At 51.3% G+C, this 20,995-nt stretch overlaps 1 protein-coding gene across 1 annotated transcript in view; it reads left to right on the top strand.

The window, feature by feature from the left end:
- Positions 1 to 20,995, top strand: part of FBXO15 (F-box protein 15) — a 40,924-nt gene that overhangs the window by 1,512 nt on the left and 18,417 nt on the right. Inside the window, exons 2-8 of the mRNA XM_040984777.1 lie at positions 2,913 to 3,086; positions 6,950 to 7,054; positions 9,443 to 9,685; positions 10,190 to 10,399; positions 13,716 to 13,842; positions 15,261 to 15,343; positions 17,070 to 17,212. Coding sequence (XP_040840711.1) covers positions 2,913 to 3,086; positions 6,950 to 7,054; positions 9,443 to 9,685; positions 10,190 to 10,399; positions 13,716 to 13,842; positions 15,261 to 15,343; positions 17,070 to 17,212 — 1,085 coding nt within the window. The remainder of the gene's footprint in view (positions 1 to 2,912; positions 3,087 to 6,949; positions 7,055 to 9,442; positions 9,686 to 10,189; positions 10,400 to 13,715; positions 13,843 to 15,260; positions 15,344 to 17,069; positions 17,213 to 20,995) is intronic.

Below are 20,995 nucleotides of genomic sequence, written 5' to 3'. Positions count from 1 at the left end.
TCGCTGGTGGGTTGACTGCGCTCCTTGGCGTGCTCGAGTTGCTGTGTAAAGACGCCACGTTGGTAACGCTGCAGCTTGCTTTGAGGAGATGGGAGGCCCGTGCGTTGGTGGGCGGCTGCCTCTGTCCTGCGGCCCTGGAGCAGTCCTTTTCGGCTGTCTAATCGGAGCCTTTAGTTTCTGAAGCTGTGTGGTAGGGACTTGGATCTGTTGTATCCAAGTGTTTGCTTTTGAAAATGTGAGAGGCTGAGTGAGTGAGCATGTGTGCACTCCCAGGTTCCTGTCAAAGCCAGGGTGTTGCAAGAATAGCTGCTTTAACGAAGTGATGCTTTTAGAGGGAGGATGTGTTCTTGGTAAAATGTGTTTCCTGAGTTGGTCAGTATCCTTCACCCCATTCAGGTTCATGTCTCATCAGCATGTCAGGAGATGATTCGTTAAAGTGAGCCCCTACTGGGTTAAGGTGGGTCCTCAGTGTAGACCCCCCTAGCGGGAAGGACGGCAGCTGTATAAAAGCAGGGGGTTAGACTAGATTTGGGATCCCAGGCTAGAGCACCAATGGTGGCCAGCCATTCTGGAAGCAAGGGAGGGTTTCTCCTCAGAGGCCGCAGATAGACCCCATCCACTGTGAGCCCACAGGGACCTCAGCCCTGCCCACGCCCCAAATGTGAGTCCACAGGGACCTCAGCCCTGCCCACGCCCCCAGAGCGGGCCACAGGGACCTCAGCCCTGCCCACGCCCCAAATGTGAGCCCACAGGGACCTCAGCCCTGCCCACGCCCCAGAGCGGGCCACAGGGACCTCAGCCCTGCCCACGCCCCAAATGTGAGCCCACAGGGACCTCAGCCCTGCCCACGCCCCAAATGTGAGTCCACAGGGACCTCAGCCCTGCCCACGCCCCCAGAGCGGGCCCGCAGTGACCTCAGCCCTGCCCACGCCCCAGAGCGGACCCACAGGGACCTCAGCCCTGCCCACACCCCAAATGTGAGCCCACAGGGACCTCAGCCCTACCCATGCCCCCAGAGCGGGCCCACAGGGACCTCAGCCCTGCCCACGCCCCCAGAGCGGGCCCACAGGGACCTCAGCCCTGCCCACGCCCCCAGAGCGGGCCCACAGGGACCTCAGCCCTGCCCACGCCCCCAGAGCGGGCCCACAGGGACCTCAGCCCTGCCCACACCCCCAGTGTGGGTCCAGCTCCTGGGACAGTAGACAATAAATTTTTGTTGCCCTGGGCTGCTCGTTTGCAATACTTGCTAAGGCAGCCCTGGGAAACCAGTGCAGTGTGAGGATTCTGTTGGGGAGGGACATGTCAATGGAGACAAGCTTTTTTGCCATGGAAATCTTTGTTTAAACAGAAGTGCACAGATACCTGACAGGATATTCTAACTGCAAAAGTTGCCACATTTGTATCTTTCCCTGTCTTCTTTCCCATTCCTTCCTGCTCTGCAGAGCATACTGTGCTTACCCGACCTGAAACCCTGGCAAGAAGGCCAGGTTGATTGGACAGGGCCGTCGCGTGTGTCACCAGTGCTGTGTTTTTTACACCTGTCCTCTAGGACCTGCAGAGGCTCATCTTTCTAGGCCTTACTCACGTGCTAACTAGTGTTTATGGAGGGTTACCGTGCACCAGCTCTTATTCTTCTTTGCAAAGAGAAAAACTATCAAGGAAAGGGAAATTTGTTTCCCACTTGCCATAGGCACTCGTGGGGTGGTGTTGCTGAGCCCTGTGGATGGTCCAGCTGGGTGGCTTGGATGCAGCCTGCGGTGGGTATAGCTTAGTGCGCCACCTGGGCAGTCAGGTAGTGCCATCTGTGGTCAGCTGAGGCCTTGGGCAAAGGGCCCTCTGTACGCCCTCCCAGCAGGCTGTGCTGCACTTAGCACTGAGGGCTAGTTTTTGTGAAGATGTATTCTGGGTGAATTTCAGAGCTTCCAGAGAGTTCGCTGCCTTGGAAGTTCTTGAGACACCTCAGTTTTGCAGCTGGTTACTGCCTGCGTCCTTGAATGCTGGTTTAAATGTCTCTGGGAATCAGGCTGGTATGAAGCCAGAGGAGCTGGAACTCTTAGTAAACAAAGTAGGTCGTTCTGGCAGTGGTGTTGGTGAACTGTGTGTGGAGAATGTCAAAGGGTGGGTTCTTACATAGTGTGCAGAGTGGGTGGGGGGTCGGTCACTGCCATCTGAGTGTTGGATGTTGCCGAAAGAAGCAACCCTCAGACTTTGCCAAGCTCCCCAGGGCTTGTTGGCCAGGAACGAGTGGCTCTGGGCCTGTGGTCTCCGGGCTTGCAGATCCCTCCGACGCCTGTGCAGCGTCTCTGCTTTTGAGGACCAACTGTAGCGAAGCACATTTTGGGAAACCAGCAACAGGGTGAAGTGCACAAAATGCCACATCCCATTTCATGGAATCTAAAAAGCCATTATTTGTAAGACACCATTATTTTATATGTTCCCAAATAAGAAGATAGCCAGTGAAGATGTGTTTCATTGAAAGTGAGGTATTGGAGTGTGAGAAAGCTTGTGGCTGTGACTGCCAGAGCTGGCATCACAGCTGGTGTAACCCTCCAACACAGCACACGTGTTGGAGCTTGTTGCTAATTGTGGTGTGCAAAGCTGAAGTGCAGAGAAAGTCCGTCTTCAGGCGTGTGTTGAATGGCCAGGTGTGGCCCATCAGTATGTCTCAGCCCTATCCTTTTTGCTCTTATTAAATGTGTTTCACAGCATCTCTTTAACCTGAGGAGCACCTGTGGTGAGAGCAGGTCTGGAACCCTAGGTTGAGAACACGTGAGATTCAAGCCCGGTTTTGGGGTTTGTGTCCTCCACCCCGCAGATGTTATACAGGCCCCTCCTCTTCCCTTCCGTGCTTCGTGTGTTCGCAGAGGTGAAATTCGGCAGTGAGTCATCTTTGGGGTTGGTGAATCTGGTAGCGTTTGGTGGTGGGGAATAGATCCTATGGTAGTTATGCAATTGCAGTTTCTCCTGTTTACTTTCAGAAAGGTGCCGGATGTCCCGTCGGCTGCAGGATGCCCTGCTGTGAGAGCGAGCCCCAGGAAGGCACAGCGCAGTGGGAGGCCCGCTGGCTGCCCTGGGTCTCTGACAAGGTAAGTAGCAACAGGGTGTGTGTGCATGCGTGTGCTCATGTGGTCGTGTGCTCACGTCTGGGCACGTGTGTGCACACGTGTGCACATGCCTGGGCTCAAGGCCTGGGGTTATCAGGAGGTTAATAACACTTCATGTGTAGTGTTGCTCTGCGCTCTCTAAGAATAGTGTGTGTAGGCTGCGCGCACAGCACGGGAAGCGCCATGAGTCATGATCCCGTCAGCGCCAGCCTTGTTAGAGTAGTTCCACGAAGCTGAACTTTTCAAAGTGACAAGTAAATTGAATTGTCCTTTTATTAAAATGTTCTTCAGAATTACTCATTCTTCAGATGATGAAGACACTTGAGAAGGGAAGAAGAAGATTAAAATGTGCCCTTTTAAAAGCTCAAGAGCCCCTCAGTGTCTGACTTTTGGGGTCCTGCAAAGCTGTTCTGTCGTGGCAGGATTTCACACTGTGCCCCTTGATGCCTGGAGAGCTTTCTGGAGACACCAGTGGCTCTGGACTGCTGAGGCAGTCCTTGTGACCGCCGTGGCTCTGGGAGCTGGTCCCTGCTCTGGGGAGGCCCACGTGCATGCAGGGCTGTGGTGCAGGTGGCGGTTGCTGGCTCCCAGCTGTGGGTATGGATGGCTCTCCCAGTAAGATGCTTGCACCATAGGTTTTAGTGTGTTTTATAAAAGAAAAACTGAAAGAAAGGATAATTGCGAGTATTAGCTTAAGCTTAAAACTGTGTTGTTTGAGGACAGCTTCTGTCGCACAATAGTGTGATATGAAAAGCAGAGCAAATATGTGTCAGTTTCATTCCTCTATCATCATGGATTTGAGAATCTGCTCTGTTGAGACAGGCACTCAGGTGTGTTCTCTTGAAGGTCATGGTCTGATGCAGGGACAGATCCAGAAAGGAAGTAAGTGTGGTAGCACAGGTGTCAGCACATCAAGGGGATTCTGTCGTGCAGCCCCGTGGAAGGGCTCCTGTGAGGAGGAGACGTTGAGGGTGGCATTGAGAGCTGAGCCTGAGCAGCTGGGGAGGGTGGAGCAGCCGGAACAGCGGAGGGAAGGGGGTAGTTCCAGGCCTGCAGGGCCCTGGGCAGCCAGGCGGGCTCGGGAGAGCGAGTGCTGGGCCACAGGCTGGAGTTGGGACTTTTTCACAGTAGGGTGTGATGCGCTTTGACTTCTAAAGTTAGCTTGTGTTCCTGTCACGCATCTCCAGAAGAAAGGGAGATACGGGGACACGGGCAGACGTGAGATGACACGGGGAGTGTGATTGACACCACTCATCTGTGAGTGAGATGGAGGTGTGAGGCTGGAACCAGTGTCAGCTTGTCAGATGTGCAGGAGCAGGCGCTACTGCAGGGGGAGGAGAGGAGTTGGGCTCAGGGCAGAGGCTCCTCTCTTCATCACCATGACTTTGGACTGTGACTGCGGAGCTGCGTGTGCAAAGGGGGACACCAAGCAGACACTGGAGAGGAGTCTAGTTTGTGGCAGGTTCAGGTGGGGTCAGCACTCAGGGAGGCGGGTGGGGTGTCCTCGCCAAGGGGACAGCAAGGAAGGAGAGTGGTGGAGGCCACTGCTGTGCAGACAGGAGTGGGCGGTTGGCTGTGGCCCGGAGAGGCCGGTGGAGGAGGCGGTGCGGGGCATGGCCGCTCAGGGTGGACAGGCAGCGGGCCGTGCTTGCCTCTGGTTGCCTGTACTATTGAGAGTGTGTGTACATCCCCAGGGCCCCGCCGGCCTGGTCTCCTTGCTCTGCAGTTTTCAATCTTTCTGGTTGTTTTGCCTCTCACTTTTCCCTTGTCCTTTCCTTCCCATCATTTCCTGTCGTTACCCTAGTAATTATGTGAACTTGTGAATAATTGTAGGCAACAGGAAGTAATCAAGCGTGATATATTGATTTTACCAGCATTGAGGAACCCTTATGAATTATGAGTTAAAAGAATATCTGAGGGATGAGTATTTGGCCTGGGACTAAGCAGCTGGCATCCTTTGTCACAGGGTGCCAGGGTTCTGCTCCTGGCTTTGGCTGCTGACTCTTTCTGCTGCTCTGGCGTCCAGGAGGCGGCTGTGGTGGCTCCAGCAGTTAGGTCCCAGCCACCTGCATGTGTGAGAGCTTGGGTCACATTCTAGGCTCTCGGTTTGCACCCTCTGTGCCCCACCTGTAGGAGCGTTTGCAGCGTGTGCTGGCAGAACAGCTGTTCGCACTATTTTCTCTACAGCCACAACAGACACAAATCACAGAAAGGGAAGGCTTTTTCTTTTCTTGTTCTTTTTTTTTTTTTAATCTTAGTCTGGTAGGAGGAAGGTGCAGAATCCCGCCTCGGGGCTGGGGTCGTGCATCACTGGTAGAGCTGCCATCCTGGTGTGCGTCCTTGCCGCTCCACTGCTGATCCGGCTTCCTGCTAGTTGCCTTGGAGAGACAGTGGATGGCCCAAGTGCTTGGTCCCTGCGCTTACATGGGAGTCCTGGACGAAGTGCCTTGCTCCTGCTTTTGGGCCAGCTCAGCTCCGACTGTTGAGGCAGTTTGGGGAGAAAGCCAGTGGATGGAGTATCTCTCTTTTTCTCTTCCTCTATTTCTGTAACTCTGCCTTACAAGTAAGTAAATCAATCTTGGAAGAATCCTGTCTCCAGCTGCTTTCAGTAGGATTTCTTTCTAATTGAGTATTTCTTTCTAGTTGGTGGGTATTACCTTTAAGTCTCTTACATTTTCTTTGAATAATACTTATTAAAGGTATTACCTATGAGTGGTTTGTAAAGTTAAATCAGAAGATGAAACCAGTACGTAATGGATAGTACAAATGATCTCTGAAGTGTGTGTGTGTGATTAAGCTCACTGTCTTTAGTGCTAAAGCCATTTCTTACCACAGATGTCTACTTTGTTGACTGTGGGTGTGAGGGGCTTCGTTGGGGCAGAGGTGTTTGGCCCCTGGCTCAGCATAGCTGCTGGTTGCGGTCCGGCAGGTGTCTGGCTAGCTTGCTCGGTGGCAGCAGGCAGCCGGGCCGCTGATGGATTCTTGTACTGGTCGTCTTGTTTTGTGGGGACTCATGTCATTCTTAATATTGTCAGAATTTGTAGGTGATTCTTTCCCTATGACATACTAGTCTTCTGATTTCTCACCAGAAACAAAAAACTAAATCATGCAAATCACTAGGAGGGGGTGTGGGGAGCCGTTTTGTTTTGGCTGGTGGGATTTTCTCTCTGTCCTTGACCCGTAGGGCCCTGCGTCTCAGCCCGCACATGCGCTGCTGCTTGCTCTGCTGTCCCTCTGGCTGGGGCTCACGGAGTGCATAAGGTTTACTGACACTGCTAGCTTCCCAGGCACTTTACAATTTTAACGTATTTTGCAGAACTTTACCATCGTTGAAATAGAGATGTTGAGGATAAGTCCCAACATCATATTCATTGAGTCACGTGAGTGGACAGGACATCTCAGGACACTTGGTGGGCTTGGTGTCTCTGCAGGCCCTAGGAGAAGCTACAGAGTACGGACATGGAGCGGGTGGCAGGGCTGGGGGCAATCCTGTTCCCCACAACCATGACAATTTTCTGATGGTGTCGGTGTGGGGTGTGCGGTTTTATATTTTTCTTACAGTTAAAAGCACAGTTCTGCCTTGTCTGTCTCCCCGGGGAATGGCCCATTCTAACACGCGAGACTTAAGGTCAGAGTGTGTGTGGCTTAGCAGCCCAGCAGGTGAGCTCTTTGTACCCCTGCTCTCTCTGTTGGTTTCTGAGAGAAGAACGGTAATGCCAGAAGGATCAAGGCAATAGTAGAAGATGAGGGGAGCGTGGCTTTTCTGTAGGAGGACTCTGCCGCCAGCACCCTTGGGTGGTTGCGGAGTGCTTACTGACTGATGCTGCTCCTCCCTCCTCTCTCAGGTTGCCTTCAGAAATCTTGCTGAAGATATTTTCCCACTTGGATGCCGTGAGTTTACTGTGCATTGGATGCGTGAGCAAGCGCTTTTATCATCTGGCCAATGACAAGTAAGGGAAAAGCCAAACCTCTCTGTTTTCTGTGTGTGTGTTTTAAAGATTTATTTATTTTTTGACAGGAAGAGTTACACACAAATCCAGAGCGAATATCTCCCATCTACTGATTGACTCCCCAAATGGCCACAGTCGGCCAGGCCAGCATTGGGAGCCAAGAGGTTTTCTCAGGTCTCCTGTGTGGCTGCAGGAATCCCAGCACTTGGGCTGTGCTCCGCTGCTTTCCCAGGCATGTTAGCAGGAGGCTGGATGGGAAGTGGAGCAGCCAGATCACGGACCAGCACCCTCAGCAGATGCGGGCTCTGAAGGATCCACTCTGCCAACATTTAGGCTTTGTGTCGTGTTTTGATGACACTTTGATGGAAGTCATGAAAACTAGTGAGAATTTTTAAGCTTTATTTTTTAAGATTTATTTATTTTTATTGCAAAGTCAGATATACAGAGAGGAGGAGAGACAGAGAGGAAGATATTCCGTCGATGATTCACTCCCCAAGTGACCGCAATGACTGGAACTGAGCCAATCCAAAGCCAGGAGCCAGGAGCTTCTTCCGGGTCTCCCACGTGGGAACAGGGTCCCAAGGCTTTGGGCCGTCCTCGACTGCTTTCCCAGGCGACAAGCAGGGAGTTGGATGGGAAGCAGGACTGCCAAGATTAGAACTGGCACCCATATGGGATCCTGGTACATTCAAGGCAAGGACTTTGGCTGCTAGACTATGGTACCGGGCCCCTAAGCTATTTTTAAAAAAATTAATTTCAAGAATTTTTTTTAGACATTAATAGATGTATCTAATGCTTTATGCAATCACATTTTAAATATCTGTGTTTATATGCTTAGAGGAAGGACTGTGTTTTGCCTGTAATGTAAAGAAAAGCTTGTCATTGCCGTGGCTGTTGGAGGGTGCTGCCTTGCTCTCTTGGTCGGCATGGCTGTGTCGTGTGCACAATCAGACGCTCTTCCACCTGGTCTTGGCAGGACTGGGGACCTTCCCTGTGAGCCTTAGCCCTGGCTCACAGAGCGGTGGCCAGCCCTCTGCTGGAGGCCCAGCAGCTCCTGCAGAGAGAACGGCAAGGGGTCAGGGAATTGTAATTAGTGTCTCCTTCCAAACTTACTGGTCATGGAAACTTACTTTGTTAGGAAGAGGCGGGGAGGAGGAGGGTGCCTTGGGCGGTCCTCTGCTGCTTCCCAGACCACAAGCAGGGAGTTGCATGGGAAATGGAGCTGCCAGGATACGACCGATGCCCATATGGGGTTCTGGTGCATGCAGGCTGAGGACTCTAACCACCAGGCTACCACGCCAGACTGTTGCAGCTCTTTGAATGCCAGCATATGGCACCATGGCTGCTTTGGGTAGCTTCTTCGGTTTCTTTGAGCTAATTTCTGTATGCTGTTGAGGGGCGTGACACAGAGGATACCAGTGAGAGCCTGGTTGGGGCTGCCGGGTTCAAACCCTGTTCTACCCCTGCTTCAGTCTACACACCTGGCTTGAATCACTTTGCATCTGAGTCTCAGTTGTGTCACCGTTCAGTGAGGACAGTGGAGAAGCTTGTGTGTCAGGGTTAAGTGTTCGTGTACACGAAGTTCCTCAGAATGCTTGACTCATGGGACGTAATGACACATTTATGTTAATTGTCAATTATTTAAACACCAGAAAGTGAAAACAATGCGCACTTCAGTCACTCATCATTGGTATTTCTTTGTGTATTTGTGTGTATCTTTCATGGTCTTTTGAAAACGTGTTTTTAAAAACAAGGTAAGAATTGCATTGTATACAGTGTTACTATTTCCTAGGAAGCACTGGCTTGGAGGATTCCAAATAACAGAGCTAGAATACTAAATAATAATAATAATTTGACCCTGGCAAATAGGCTTTTCATTCTATTTTTTTAAGGTTTATCTTACTTACTAGAAAGGCCAGAGTTGGAAAGAGAAAGAGAGGCCTTTCATGAGCTGGTTCATTCCACAAGTGGCCATGACGGCCAGGCCTGGGTCAGGCTGGAGCCGGGAACCAGGAACTTCATCCAGGTTTCCCACGGCGGTGCAGGCGCCTGAGGCCTTGCGCTGTCCTCCGCAGGGAGCTGGGTTGGAAGTGGAGCAGCTGGGGCTCTAGGTGGCACCCGATGGGATGCTGGCCCAGGGGCATTGGCTTAAGCCGTTAAGCCACAACACTGAGTCCAGGCTTTCCCTTCCTTATGCCTCTTTGGGGTTTTTGAACCCTTATTTCAAACTGCAGTTCAGTTTAACATATCAACAGCAACAAATGTTCAGTTTGACTTATTCATGGAACTGAGCTGCTTACAATTACTGTGTGTGTCTGATGTAGTTGTGCTACTGTGGAAACATGACAGTGCCTGCTACTTAACACATTTCCTCCTTTTTCCCTCAAGTCTTATTTGGATCAAAATCTACTCAGCTGCTTTTCCACCTAGAAAATCCAGTTGGAAAGCTGACCCAGTGGAAGAGACAGCCGCGTGCACCAGCTTATTGGCCATTGGGGAAAAAGAAGCTGGGTACTGGAAGAAAGAATATATCGCAAAGCAAATAGCGTCTGTGAAGAGGGCTCTGGCTCGGGTCTTGAGGCCTGTGAACCCCTACACAGGCCTTCCCGTGAAAACCAAGGAGGCCCTCAGGTGTGTAGTGTGTTCTGCTTTCAGCAGCGGCCGGAGGGTTACTGCGCAGCATGGCTAAACCTTGCTGTCCACAACCCCTTTTACCAAAGTGATGCTATCAGCTCCATGCATGGTGTGTGTTAGAAATTCGTGCAGTTGAGACTGTGGGGACTGTCTCTGGTCCATGTTTACATTTTTGGGCATATGTAAAGCACACCATGATTTTTTAGTCTGTGCGAAGTAGCCTGGCGTTTTGGGGAACAGCAGAACGGCCCGGGGACCTGCTGTGGTAGAGTGTGGGTTTTGAAGGGCTGTTTCCTCTGGGCGGAGTCTGCATCGCACGGATGCGTGTCTGTCGGACCCTGGGACGCAGAGCATGTTCAGGGACCATTACACCGAGAGTGCTCTAGCGTGTGGACTTTGACGTAAGAGATGAGCTGCTTTAGAGATACCGTCCAAAATTACTTTCAACATTTTTGTTTTTTGTAATGAAGTATGAATTTGTAGCTTGCCTTCTTTTTGCAGAATATCTGGTTTAGGTTGGGCAATTGTACTGAAAGAGAAAAGTGGAAAAGAATACATCATGGACCATGTTGATCTTTCCTTAAATGATACGTCAGTCACCATCGTGTGGTATGGCAAAAACTGGCCATGTGTAACCGCGTTGTCAACCTTAGACTTGTGCGGCGTGACACCAGTGTTCATGGACCGGTATAAAATCTCTACCAGAAACGGGTGAGTACTAATTCGGCAGAATTTTTGGGTGACAATATCTTGCATATGAAAATTAGATGCTGTTACTTGTTATTCAAAAGTACTACCAGTGTTTTATAATTTAAGTGTATCTTAAAAGCTTTCCTGTCATTTTCCATCACTATAGAATAGGCAAAGCAGAGGTTCTTTCCTGTGATTGGGTCTGAATTTCGGCTCCTTGTGTCTAAACAGTGCAGGATGATAGCCCAGGTAACAGCTTCCTGAATGACTGGTGACTGACTCTTTGGTTAGTCACCTTCTTTAGTAAACAGACATTAATCATTGTTTAAATCTGAGTTTATGAAGTCGTGGTTGTTAGTTATATGGTGTGCCTTTGTCTGGAACTTACTGGATATGTAACCTTGTGGGAGTAACTTTCCGCGTCTCTGATTTTCTCATCTGTAAGATGGGTGCTGATGTCCCTGATGAAGTGGTTGGTGGCTGCTCTGAAGAGGATGAGAGGGTGCACAGATGCACGGGCCAGCCGTGCAGCCCTCACATTGCTGGTACTTTCTGAGCACGTCTCGGTGTTGTGCTGCTGAGTGACTTTGCACTGAGGCCAGCTTCAGTATGAGGCTTACATCACCTTTCCGTAATATTTGCCTGACAGTTTTTGGAATTTTCGGAACACAAAGCTCTGGCCTGTGGAACATCCTCACCTCCTGTGCAGACTAGCATACCTTAAGATAAAGCTTCCTGCCAGCTTGGAGGGGTGTCTGCCTCCCTGGCTGCTTCCTTGCCCCCCGCAGCCCTCAGTGCCTTGGCGTCCTGTTGTCTCGTGGGGAATGTGTTCTTGCACAGTGCCCCGGACGCGGCATCGCCTGTGCAGCTCGCTGTGCTCGGCTCTCCATGCGTTGACTTTTGGTGATCTCTGCGCTTCCTCTGGGCTGGGTCTGGGTCATGGATCTGGGAGCGCTTAGGGACCCAGGATTTAATGTATCTGAAGTCTTTCCTACTACTGTGATGGAAAAATTGTACATTATGACCGCTTGTGTTAGTACTGAAAATATGTTGGAAACACAGCTTTCTTTTTTATAAATAGTATTTTTATTTGGATAAATGTCTGTGATTTCTTTAGTTCCACGATGGACAGCAGATTTTTCTGGTGGAACACTTAGATTTTGTGTTGTATGAGATTGTTTAGGGAGTCCCAGACCCCTGCGCGTGTTGTATGAGATTGTTTAGGGAGTCCCAGACCCCTGCGCTGGTTGACTGAGTGGGTGTATTAGTTGGTATGTTAGGAAGTGTTGTAAGTATTAGGAAGAATAAATTGTGTTTTTTTTTTATTATTATTTTTATTGGAAAGGCGGATATACAGAGAGGAGAGACAGAGAGGAAGATCTTCCGTCTGATGATTCACTCCCCAAGTGAGTGCAACGGCCAGTGCTATGCCGATCTGAAGCCAGGAGCCTCTTCCGGGTCTCCCACGCGGGTGCAGGGTCCCAAAGCTTTGGGCCGTCCTCGACTGCTTTCCCAGGCCACAGGCCGGGAGCTGGAAGGGAAGCGGGGCTGCCAGGATTAGAACCGGCGCCCATATGGGATCCCGGGCATGCTAGGCGAGGACCTTAACCACTTGCGCCACCGCTCCGGGCCCAGAATAAATTGTTAACATTGCTTAGAAGGATCCTAAGAAACTGACCTGAAGTGATAATGTTGGTTTGTAAAGCTTAAAGATGACCTGTTCCTGAAGTTGTCATCATCAAGGCCAGAAACATTACAAATGATGTGGTGACAAATGCTGAAATTCAGTGGCAGACTTCATTTAGTGCAGTTTATTTCTAATAAAATCCGATGGGTTTCACCAAGTCTTTGGTAAACTGAAATAAACAAAGGAGAAGTGTTTTTCGGGAACCTGTTTTGATTGGTGCTTTTATTGCAAGTTGATAAGGCAGTGCGCCCATCCTGCCGGACAGCAGATCCTGTGCGCACCTGTGTGACAGCCACGAGATTATTTGGGAATGTCTTCCAGCCCAGTGAAGTCATATTGATGCAAGATACATTTGGGTGTTCCCTGTCACTGTTGCATCTTTCTAGACAGTCTCTAGATGTTCTTTCTTGTCAGCATTTTCCATTCTGCACTTCGTGCTGTCTCACTTCATGCTAAAGTGGTGAGGACTGTTGGGTAAATGCTTTCCGTAGTTTTCGTGTCTGTAAGACGAGGCCCCTGGGGGCTCAGTGCTTTCCGTCTGTTTGAAGGCACAGTGTGCAGACCATGCCAGTGCTGCCATGGGGTGAGCTGTGTTCTCATCATGCCTTCTCATTTTTCTGTCCTGGCCGGCTGAGGAGCTGGCCATTTCCTGTGCGAGCGGAGGGTCACTGGGGCGGGGAGCCGAGGTCTTACCTCTGCTGTTGCTAATGGGCACTCGCGGCTCCGCCCTGTGCTCCTCCTCCAGGTCTGTCCTGCTGACGTTGACTTCCTGTGTGTGCTCCCTGCCTGTTTGTTGCCCCGGCTGTTGTTCTCAACACAAATGATCCTTTGGAGAAGTTGCTGCAGGACTGGAATAGGGGGGTTATCTCTGTTGGTTTTAGTGCCACTCAGTCCTGGCTCTGCTTTGAATTGCTGCCACTCTTGTCATCCTTTTTAAGTTTGCACCTAGATGCCTGCCAGCTTGTTGTTGGGTCTGGCGGTGCACTCTGGCAAACTGTAGCCCCCACTGCTTGGGAACTCGGCTGTGCTGCTAATCGACTGTGGCCATCTCTGCTTCTGGGCTTGACAGCCCGGTGTCCGGGTGGCAGTGGACGTTTGGATGCGTCTGCTCCCGAAGAATGGCCGAGCCTTCTTGTTTCACACAGCTCAGGATTAGATGCGGAGATAAGACGGAGTTTGTAATGTGTTTCCTTCATGAAGATTGTCATGATTGGTTTTTCTGTATTTTGGTTTCAGTGTCTCTGTGTTATCTTGGTAAGGAGTATAAAAGAAGCATCAGCTTTCAGCTCGCCTGCAGAGACTCCGCTTTGGTGCCGTGTGCAGCATCCCATCGCTGCTTGTGCTTGATTCGCTCTTTGGAGAGTCCGCCTGTGGGCAGCGCCTTGTGTGGGGCCTGGGTGTGGGGCAGGCCGGTGACAGGGGAGGGTCTCCTCGTCTTTAGCTTGCTCTGATAGAGAGAAGAAGAGCGAAGAAGAGCACAGCTGGGTTTAAAATACTGGCATGTGTGCCTTTTGCCTTCTGTGTGTACAAGCGTGCCACTTAGCACATCTGTAAACGCCCTCCCAGAATGCCCTAGCATGCACGAGTCGGAGTTGATGACACTGCAGGCCTCATTTCTCTCTCCCCTTGCTTTGGCATGGCTGCTCACAGACCTCGTTGGTACTCTTTAATTGCCAAGTATGACGTCAGTCATTTAACTGAATGCACCGTGATCGGCTGTGACAGACTCGTTCGGATCTTCTGCCTGAGCCCTGGCCTCCTGGTGGGGCTCTGGAAGGTAAGGTCACTGTCACACTGACCGCCATTCTGTGTGACCCCATCTGTGATCCCTGGGGACCTTGCAGAGCTGCGCTCCGTCTTGCCCCCAGCACCCTCGTATTTCTGTGACCCTGATGCTTGCCGTCCTCTCGTGGGTGACAGGCTACCTCCTCCTGCCTGTGTGTTTCTCCCTTCGTGTTCTGAGACCTTCCTCCTTCTTCCTTCCCATCAAGCCCTCTTTCTGCTTCTGTTGGTTTCCTTCTCTGTCGAGGCCTGTCTCCGGTGCAGCCAGCACAGTCAGGCCCAGCAGACTGCTAACGACCAAGGTGTGGCAGTCGGTTTGATGTGCCTTTCCAGGGGATGTGCCTGTGACGGGCATGCGGAGTGTCCTCACCTGGGGCTCTCTCGCGGGCGAGCACTGCAGTGTGGAGCGTGTGGCTGTGGCTCCGTAGGAAGCATCAGTGGCTTTGCCCTGTGGTCACTCTGTAGGAGAATGTTCTCAGACTTGACGTTGAGAACTGCAGTGTGCAAGTCTTCTCTTCCATTGCCTGTGGAGAGAAGCACGTTGGGCTGGACCACGCTACATGTGGTTGTGTATGGATGAATTTGGCTTTTGTAAGTCAGTGTAAAGGAAGCCATCTTAATATCCTGATGACAGCCGCGAGGGTGTTCTGCTTTACATCATTAAACACAAGCCCAGAGTAAATATCCCGCTGTCATCAACAGCACTGAAACCCACAGCTTTGGCCTTGTCCTCTGAACCTTTTCTCAACTTCACCTGGCACCCTGCTCTCCCTCCTCCCAGTGCTATGTGAGGGTGAAGCATCGGGTTGCTTGCTGTGCATTCGTGACTTCCTCCCTCTGCCTTGGCCTGCAGGATGCTCTGGTCGATTGGCTTGTTGTCGTCTCGCGGTTGGAGAATGGCACCTCCAATGAACAGACATCGTGTGTCCGGGGAAGATCTAGGCAGAGTTGGCTGGGAGCTCCTCCCCAGGCCCGATGGGTGAGGGGAGCCATTCCAGCAGCTAGTCGAGGCAGGAGCATTATGGCAGCAATGCTCGGCAGCTTTAGAATCAGTCTGGAGTCTGAACAGCAGTGTTGGGATCTTTGAGAAGAGTTGAAACAGCCTGAAACAGTTTATATATTTCTGTATTCGTTGTAGATACTATAATGTTTTGATATCAGAAGTATTGGTGCTGATTTCATGGCACTGTGTGTGCTACATTTTTGGGTGAATTGTGGTTCTGTTGATATGACGTAAGTCGCTAGACGGTAATAACATATAAGCAGTGATAATGCATTAGCACCGTGGTATTATTAGAGTTGTAAGAAACCGCATCTATCTATGAGCTGAGTGTGCTGTGGTGTTCACAGCAACCTTGTGAAAGGTTAAAATATTTCAGTAGAAAACTGTATTCTTTGTAATTGCCTTTTCAGAGGAAGGAAGAGCTGGCTTTTGTTGTGGCAAGTCTTCACTTCCATCACCTTGTGGAGAGAAGCACGCTGGGCTCGAACTCGCTGTATGTATCTGCACAGGGATGGGTTCAGCTTCCGTAAGTCAGTGTAAAGCATGCCGTCTCAATATCCCGACGACAGCCACAAGGGTATTCTGCTTTCATCATTGAACACAAGCCCAAAATATTTATCCCTCTTGGGTTGTCTATTGGAAAGCGAAGTTAGAGAGGGAGGGAGGGAAGGAGAGAGAAAGAGCAAGAGAAAGAGAAGAAAAGAGAGAGAGAGAATGAGAAATCTGAAGAGAGAAATCTTCAGTTGACCACCTTACTGCCCGGTGGCTGCAGCGGCCAGCGCTGGGTCAGGCGAAGGCAGGAACCAGGAGCCCCCTGCGGGTCTCCCACGTGGGTGCAAGGGTGCAAGCAATTGTGCCGTCCTCTGCCGCTTTCCCAGGCTGTCAGCAGGGAGCTGTGTTGGAAGTGCAGCAGCTGGGACTGTAGCTGGCACACACGAACCCAGAATCGCAGGCAGTCCTAAGCTGGCAGGCCGCCACGTTGGCCCCTCGATGATCTCCGAGTGCACCTTTGCCTTATTTTGGATTGCTTCAGTATCACAAGGTGCTGCTACTGTCCCCTGAAGCCGTGTGTTCCTGGACTCACAGCCTTGAGTGCGGCTGGCGGAAGCGTTGCCTCCGTCTGTCCCCGAGTGTCTTTCCATGCTGCTGGTTGGAACGCTCTGTCCCTTCCCTACAGCTCTCCCCTCCTTTCCCAGGGCACTTGGTTGTCTTTTTTTTTTAAGCCTGAAAAGCTCTTGAGTGCTTCAGAGTTTGCTACTCTGCATAGTAAGGTTTCTCTTTCTGAGTCCCAGGAAGAACTGGGCAGCTGCGGCCCTGGAGTTGAGCTCAGGAAGCTGTGGCTGTCTTGTGGTGGTCTTGTGGCCACCTGAGCAGCTCCTGTCTTTGCTTTTTTTGTATAGAAGTTGGTAAAAGGGTGACATAAAGCAGTTGCTTTGAGCTCATGGTATTGAAAATTGTTGTGAAGCATGTAAGTGAATGTTACTTTTAAAAATTGTTTCATGGGCTTAGTGTGGTAGCCTAGTGGCAAAAGTCCTCGCCTTGCACATACCGGGATCCCATATGGGTTCTGTTTCTAGTTCTGTTAGTCCCACTTCCCATCCAACTCCCTGCCTATGGCCTGGGAAAGTAGTCGAGGACGGCCAAAAGCCTTGGGACCCTGCACCTGCGTGGGAGACCTGGAAGAGGCTCCTGGCTTTGGATTGACTTAGCTCTGACTGTTGTGGCCACTTGGGGAGTGAATCATCTGACAGAAGATCTTCCTCTCTGTGTATCTGACTCGCTAATACGAATAAAAGTAAGTCTTTTTTTTTTTTTAAAGATTTATTTTTATTATTTTTTCATTGGAAAGGCGGATATACAGAGAGGAGAGACAGAGAGGAAGATCTTCCATCCGATGATTCACTCCCCAAGTGAGCGCAACGGGCAGATACTATGCCGATCTGAAGCCAGGAGCCTCTTCCGGGTCTCCCACGCGGGTGCAGGTTCCCAAAGCTTTGGGCCGTCCTCGACTGCTTTCCCAGGCTACAAGCAGGGAGCTGGAAGGGAAGTGGGGCTGCCGGGATTAGAACCGGCGCCCATATGGGATCCCGGGCGTGCAAGGCGAGGACTTAACCACTTGCGCCACCGCGCCGGGCCCAAAAGTAAGTCTTTAAAAATATTGTTTTCAGCACAAGTGTTTTTTCCCTCTGGTGTTTATAAATTTCTGTTTTACTTTCCAGTCCGTATGAGCCGCCGCCTCATAGTCCTGTGCTGGACGACAACCCAGGTTATGGACTGCATGGCTACCAGCTCCACGTGGACATGCACAGTGGTGGGACTTCCTACCTGTGTGGGACATTTCGTAATCTCTTCACCAGGAAAGGTGAAGGCAGTTCAAGTTTTATTCCATTATTAAGCCTAAAGTTGTAGAAAACAGGTAAACACTTTGTGCATTAAGTTAAGCACTGACCACTTTGTAATCGGCACATGCTTCTGGAACTTTTGAAATGCCTCCCCGGCCTCTGACTCCATCCCCCGCCCCGCTCTCTCTGCCTCCCCTGACCTCTGACCCCGTCTCCCACCCCGTGCTCGCTCCCCTTGCCTCCCCTGACCTCTGACCCCGTCTCCCACCCCGTGCTCGCTCCCCTTGCCTCCCCTGACCTCTGACCCCGTCCCCCGCCCCGCTCTCTGCCTCCCCTGACCTCTGACCCCGTCCCCTGTCCCCTGCCCCACTCTCTGCCTCCCCTGACCTCTGACCCCGTCCCCTGTCCCCTGCCCCACTCTCTCTGCCTCCCCTGACCTCTGACCCCGTCTCCCACCCCGTGCTCGCACCCGTTGCCTCCCCTGCCTCTGACCCCGTCCCCCGCCCTGCTCTCTGTGCCTCCCCTGACCTCTGACCCCGTCTCCCGCCCCGCACTCCCGTTGTCTTCTTGCCGGAGTCTCTACCTACCTTTTGTGCTGTTGTCCTTACTGCTTTTCTCTCTTCCTCCCTCCCAAGATTCTTAGAGGAGTTTGGTAGAGCTTCCAGCCAGGCCTGTGCAGCCCCGTCCATGATGACAGTGAAGGGGGCAGTGGCATGTGCCCTGGCTGGCCTGGTGTCCTCACACACCACAGTTGGGCAGAGGCTGCGTGCACGGCCGAAGAAAATGCCTGTTCGTATGTTACTCTGTGCTCTGTAAACTTTGGCCTTGGTGTGGATTCAAGGTTAGCATTTTTAATAAGGATATTTTTGTGGTAGAGATTATGTACTTCCTTTTGCCTCATGTTAAGAAGCACTTGTGAGCTCAAGTTTCACCGTTAGGTTGCCATGGTGACTATGAGACCAAGTTTCACCGTTAGGTTGCCATGGTGACTATGAGACCAAGCTTCACCGTTAGGTTGCCGTGGTGACCGTGAGACCTGTTCCTGGTAGAGGTGTTCTTTTCCAGCTGTACTGTTAGTGTCCCCCAAGTCAGTAAGCACTTGAGAGACTTGACAGTCAGTAGCATCAGCCGTGTCACACCTCGAGCTTAGACTTTCTGGTTGCTCATTATTTGTGCCTGTATTGGCTGGGCTTTTACAAAGAGCTTTGTGTTGGCACGCTTACGGGTTGAACTTGCATAAAGGTGAAGTAACTGCTTGATTTTTTGCCTTTTAACTACCAAATTATGAAATGGCTAAAATAGTGATCTTTGCAGTGAGAGTGACTGAGCCCCCTCTTTTCACTTTAGACTTGTAGATTTCTGCTTATTCAGTAATGTCTCATCTCTTTGAAGCAATAATTTTCCTCAGCAGGGCTGGTGTGGCCCGCCAGGCTGCGCCCCTCCGGCAGCCCTGTGTTAGCTAGATGTCCTTTAGCCCTGGCTCAGAAAGCGTGGCTTCTGTGCCACGTGTGGACAGTCTGCTGTGGACATGCGCAGTCCAGGCTTGTGCAATGGTTTTCATTTGCTCAGAAATCCCCTTACTGGTCTTCGCACTTTTTGCACAGCTCGATCAAGTTATTTGGCTTCTTGTCCCTGCTGAGTTTCTCCTGTTATATTCCCCAGGTGGTTTTAATGTCATTGTGGGGTTCTGGTCCCACGTCACTACTTTTCTCCTAGAATAAATATGAAAATGTTCCTTTCTTTTCAGTTTTTTGGAGGTTTTTTTGTCTGTAATCGGCAGTTTTGTTCCTTAACTGTTTGGTAGAATTTGTTTTCCGTGGGAGAAGATTTTTAGCAAGCTTCCACTTCTTCATGGGACTTTTCTTTAGGAGGTGGAACCTAGTGGAGAACCTAGTGGTCCTTAGAGACTGCAGTCTCATCCGGGGAATGCGCATTGCTTTGGCCTTTCATTGCTTTAGGCAAAGCTAAGAAGTTTGTGGATTTTATAATGTGAGGAAATAAGTTATGTATTCATTTAAGATACTACTTTAAAAATTATTGTTAAGTTTTTATTTGCAAGGCACCAGGGTAACAACAGGCACAGTAACAAAAAGGTGATATTAACCCATCGCCTTTAACACTACTGTTCTAACTACACCAGGCAGGAGACCAAGACTGTCGCTGCGAGCGCAAAAAGAAACCCAATGTAATTCTAAAGACACATGTCAATTACAACAGGCAGATGGAGGAAATATACCATGCTAGCAACTATCCAAGTGAGAGACAAAGGTAGTTCCAGAGATGGCCAGCAGGAGCTCCCATCGGCTGTTTGTCAGTCTAGGTGTCCACTCTGGCTGGGGCTGGGAGCTGGGGTTCGGTCAGATCTAGGTGTCCACTCTGGCCCGGGCTGGGAGCTGGGGTTCGGTCAGGTCTAGGTGTCCACACTGGCTGGGGCTGGGAGCTCGGGTTTTATCAGGTCTAGGTGTCCACACTGGCTGGGGCTGGGAGCTGGGGATCGGTCAGGTCTAGGTGTCCACTCTGGCTGGGGCTGGGAGCTGGGGTTCGGTCAGGTCTAGGTGTCCACACTGGCCCGGGCTGGGAGCTGGGGTTCGGTCAGTCTCCCACCTGTGAGCTGCGGTTCGGTCAGTCTCTCACCTGGGAGCCGAGGACTCAGTTACCTGAGCCATCACTTGCTGGCTCCCAGGATACACTTGAGCAGAAGCTGGAGTTGGGAGCTGGGGCAGGAATTGAACTCTGACACTCAAATGTGGGACGTGGGCACCCCGTCCAGCACCCCTCATGATGATGATGGGGGGGGGGGGCGCATCCTTGAGCAGTGCTGTTTTCTGTTTTCATTTGTTCCGAATGTTGTCGTCCTTGCACACTGAGCCAGTCTCTGTATTACTGCTGGTGAGCCTGCAGCTGGGCGCCTGTGAGAAAGCACGTGGTCCCTTCTGGGCCACTCCGGGGCCCATGTGACTCCAGAGCCGGGGGCCTGCACCCTGTCCTGCACAGGCTGGCGTCTTGGTGCTTTGCTTTCTGGGCGTCTCCTCTGTGGGGTGTTGACACCAGGGTGTGGTCAGGGAGGGTGTTCCTCTGCTGCCTCTGGAAGCATTTGAACCAGCTCCATGCATGCTGAGAATCCCCTAAGGGCGTGATTATCCAGTGTGCAGCGGATGACGCTCAGTGAAGGATTACTGGGAAACAGGGTAGGGGATCACAGTAAGACTCCACATCCGGTGAGCATGCAGTCAGATGTGCTTCCTCTCCAGTGGTTGTACCATTGAGAACCAGCAGAGGGTGCTGTTGCCATCGGAGTGTCTGATTTGTAAACTACCAAGAACGTCCCCCGCTGTTTGAGAGTCTCCTGGGGTACCATGTGGTATAGCCGCAGATTCCAGCCTGCCCTTGCAATGGAACACACAGCACTTGTTCCCTGCTTTTTGAAAACACTCTGTTCCCATCAAGGTTAAGTGTTTTATCATCATGTTCCTGGCACTTAGGTGGCTCTGGACTCGGCATCCTCAGGGGATGCTAAGCTCCTTCTGTCGGGAGCTGCCATAGGAAGCCAAGGGGCAAGCTGCTTTGTGCATTCTGTTCAGTTGTTAGCAAACAGTTGCTGGATGCAAGGGTTGTGCCTGTGCTGGGCAGGCCAGGCTCCTGCCACCAAGGCTTCAGATGTTGGGAAGCTCGGAGGGCAGGCCTATACTTAGAGGGGCAGCAGTGGGAATTCCTGCAGTGTGCAGGAGAGGTGTGCATGGGGTGGAATAGGCAGTGTGCAGACAGCTTAAAGGAAAGTGGGCCAGGCTGGGCAGCAGGGTCAT

The sequence above is a fragment of the Ochotona curzoniae genome, unplaced genomic scaffold (genome assembly GCF_017591425.1).
Source record: "Ochotona curzoniae isolate NIBS_2020 unplaced genomic scaffold, NIBS_Ocur_1.0 contig_43, whole genome shotgun sequence".
Classification (NCBI taxonomy): domain Eukaryota; kingdom Metazoa; phylum Chordata; class Mammalia; order Lagomorpha; family Ochotonidae; genus Ochotona; species Ochotona curzoniae.
Note: the sequence above shows the minus strand (reverse complement) of the source record. Positions and strands in the feature narration are given on the sequence as shown.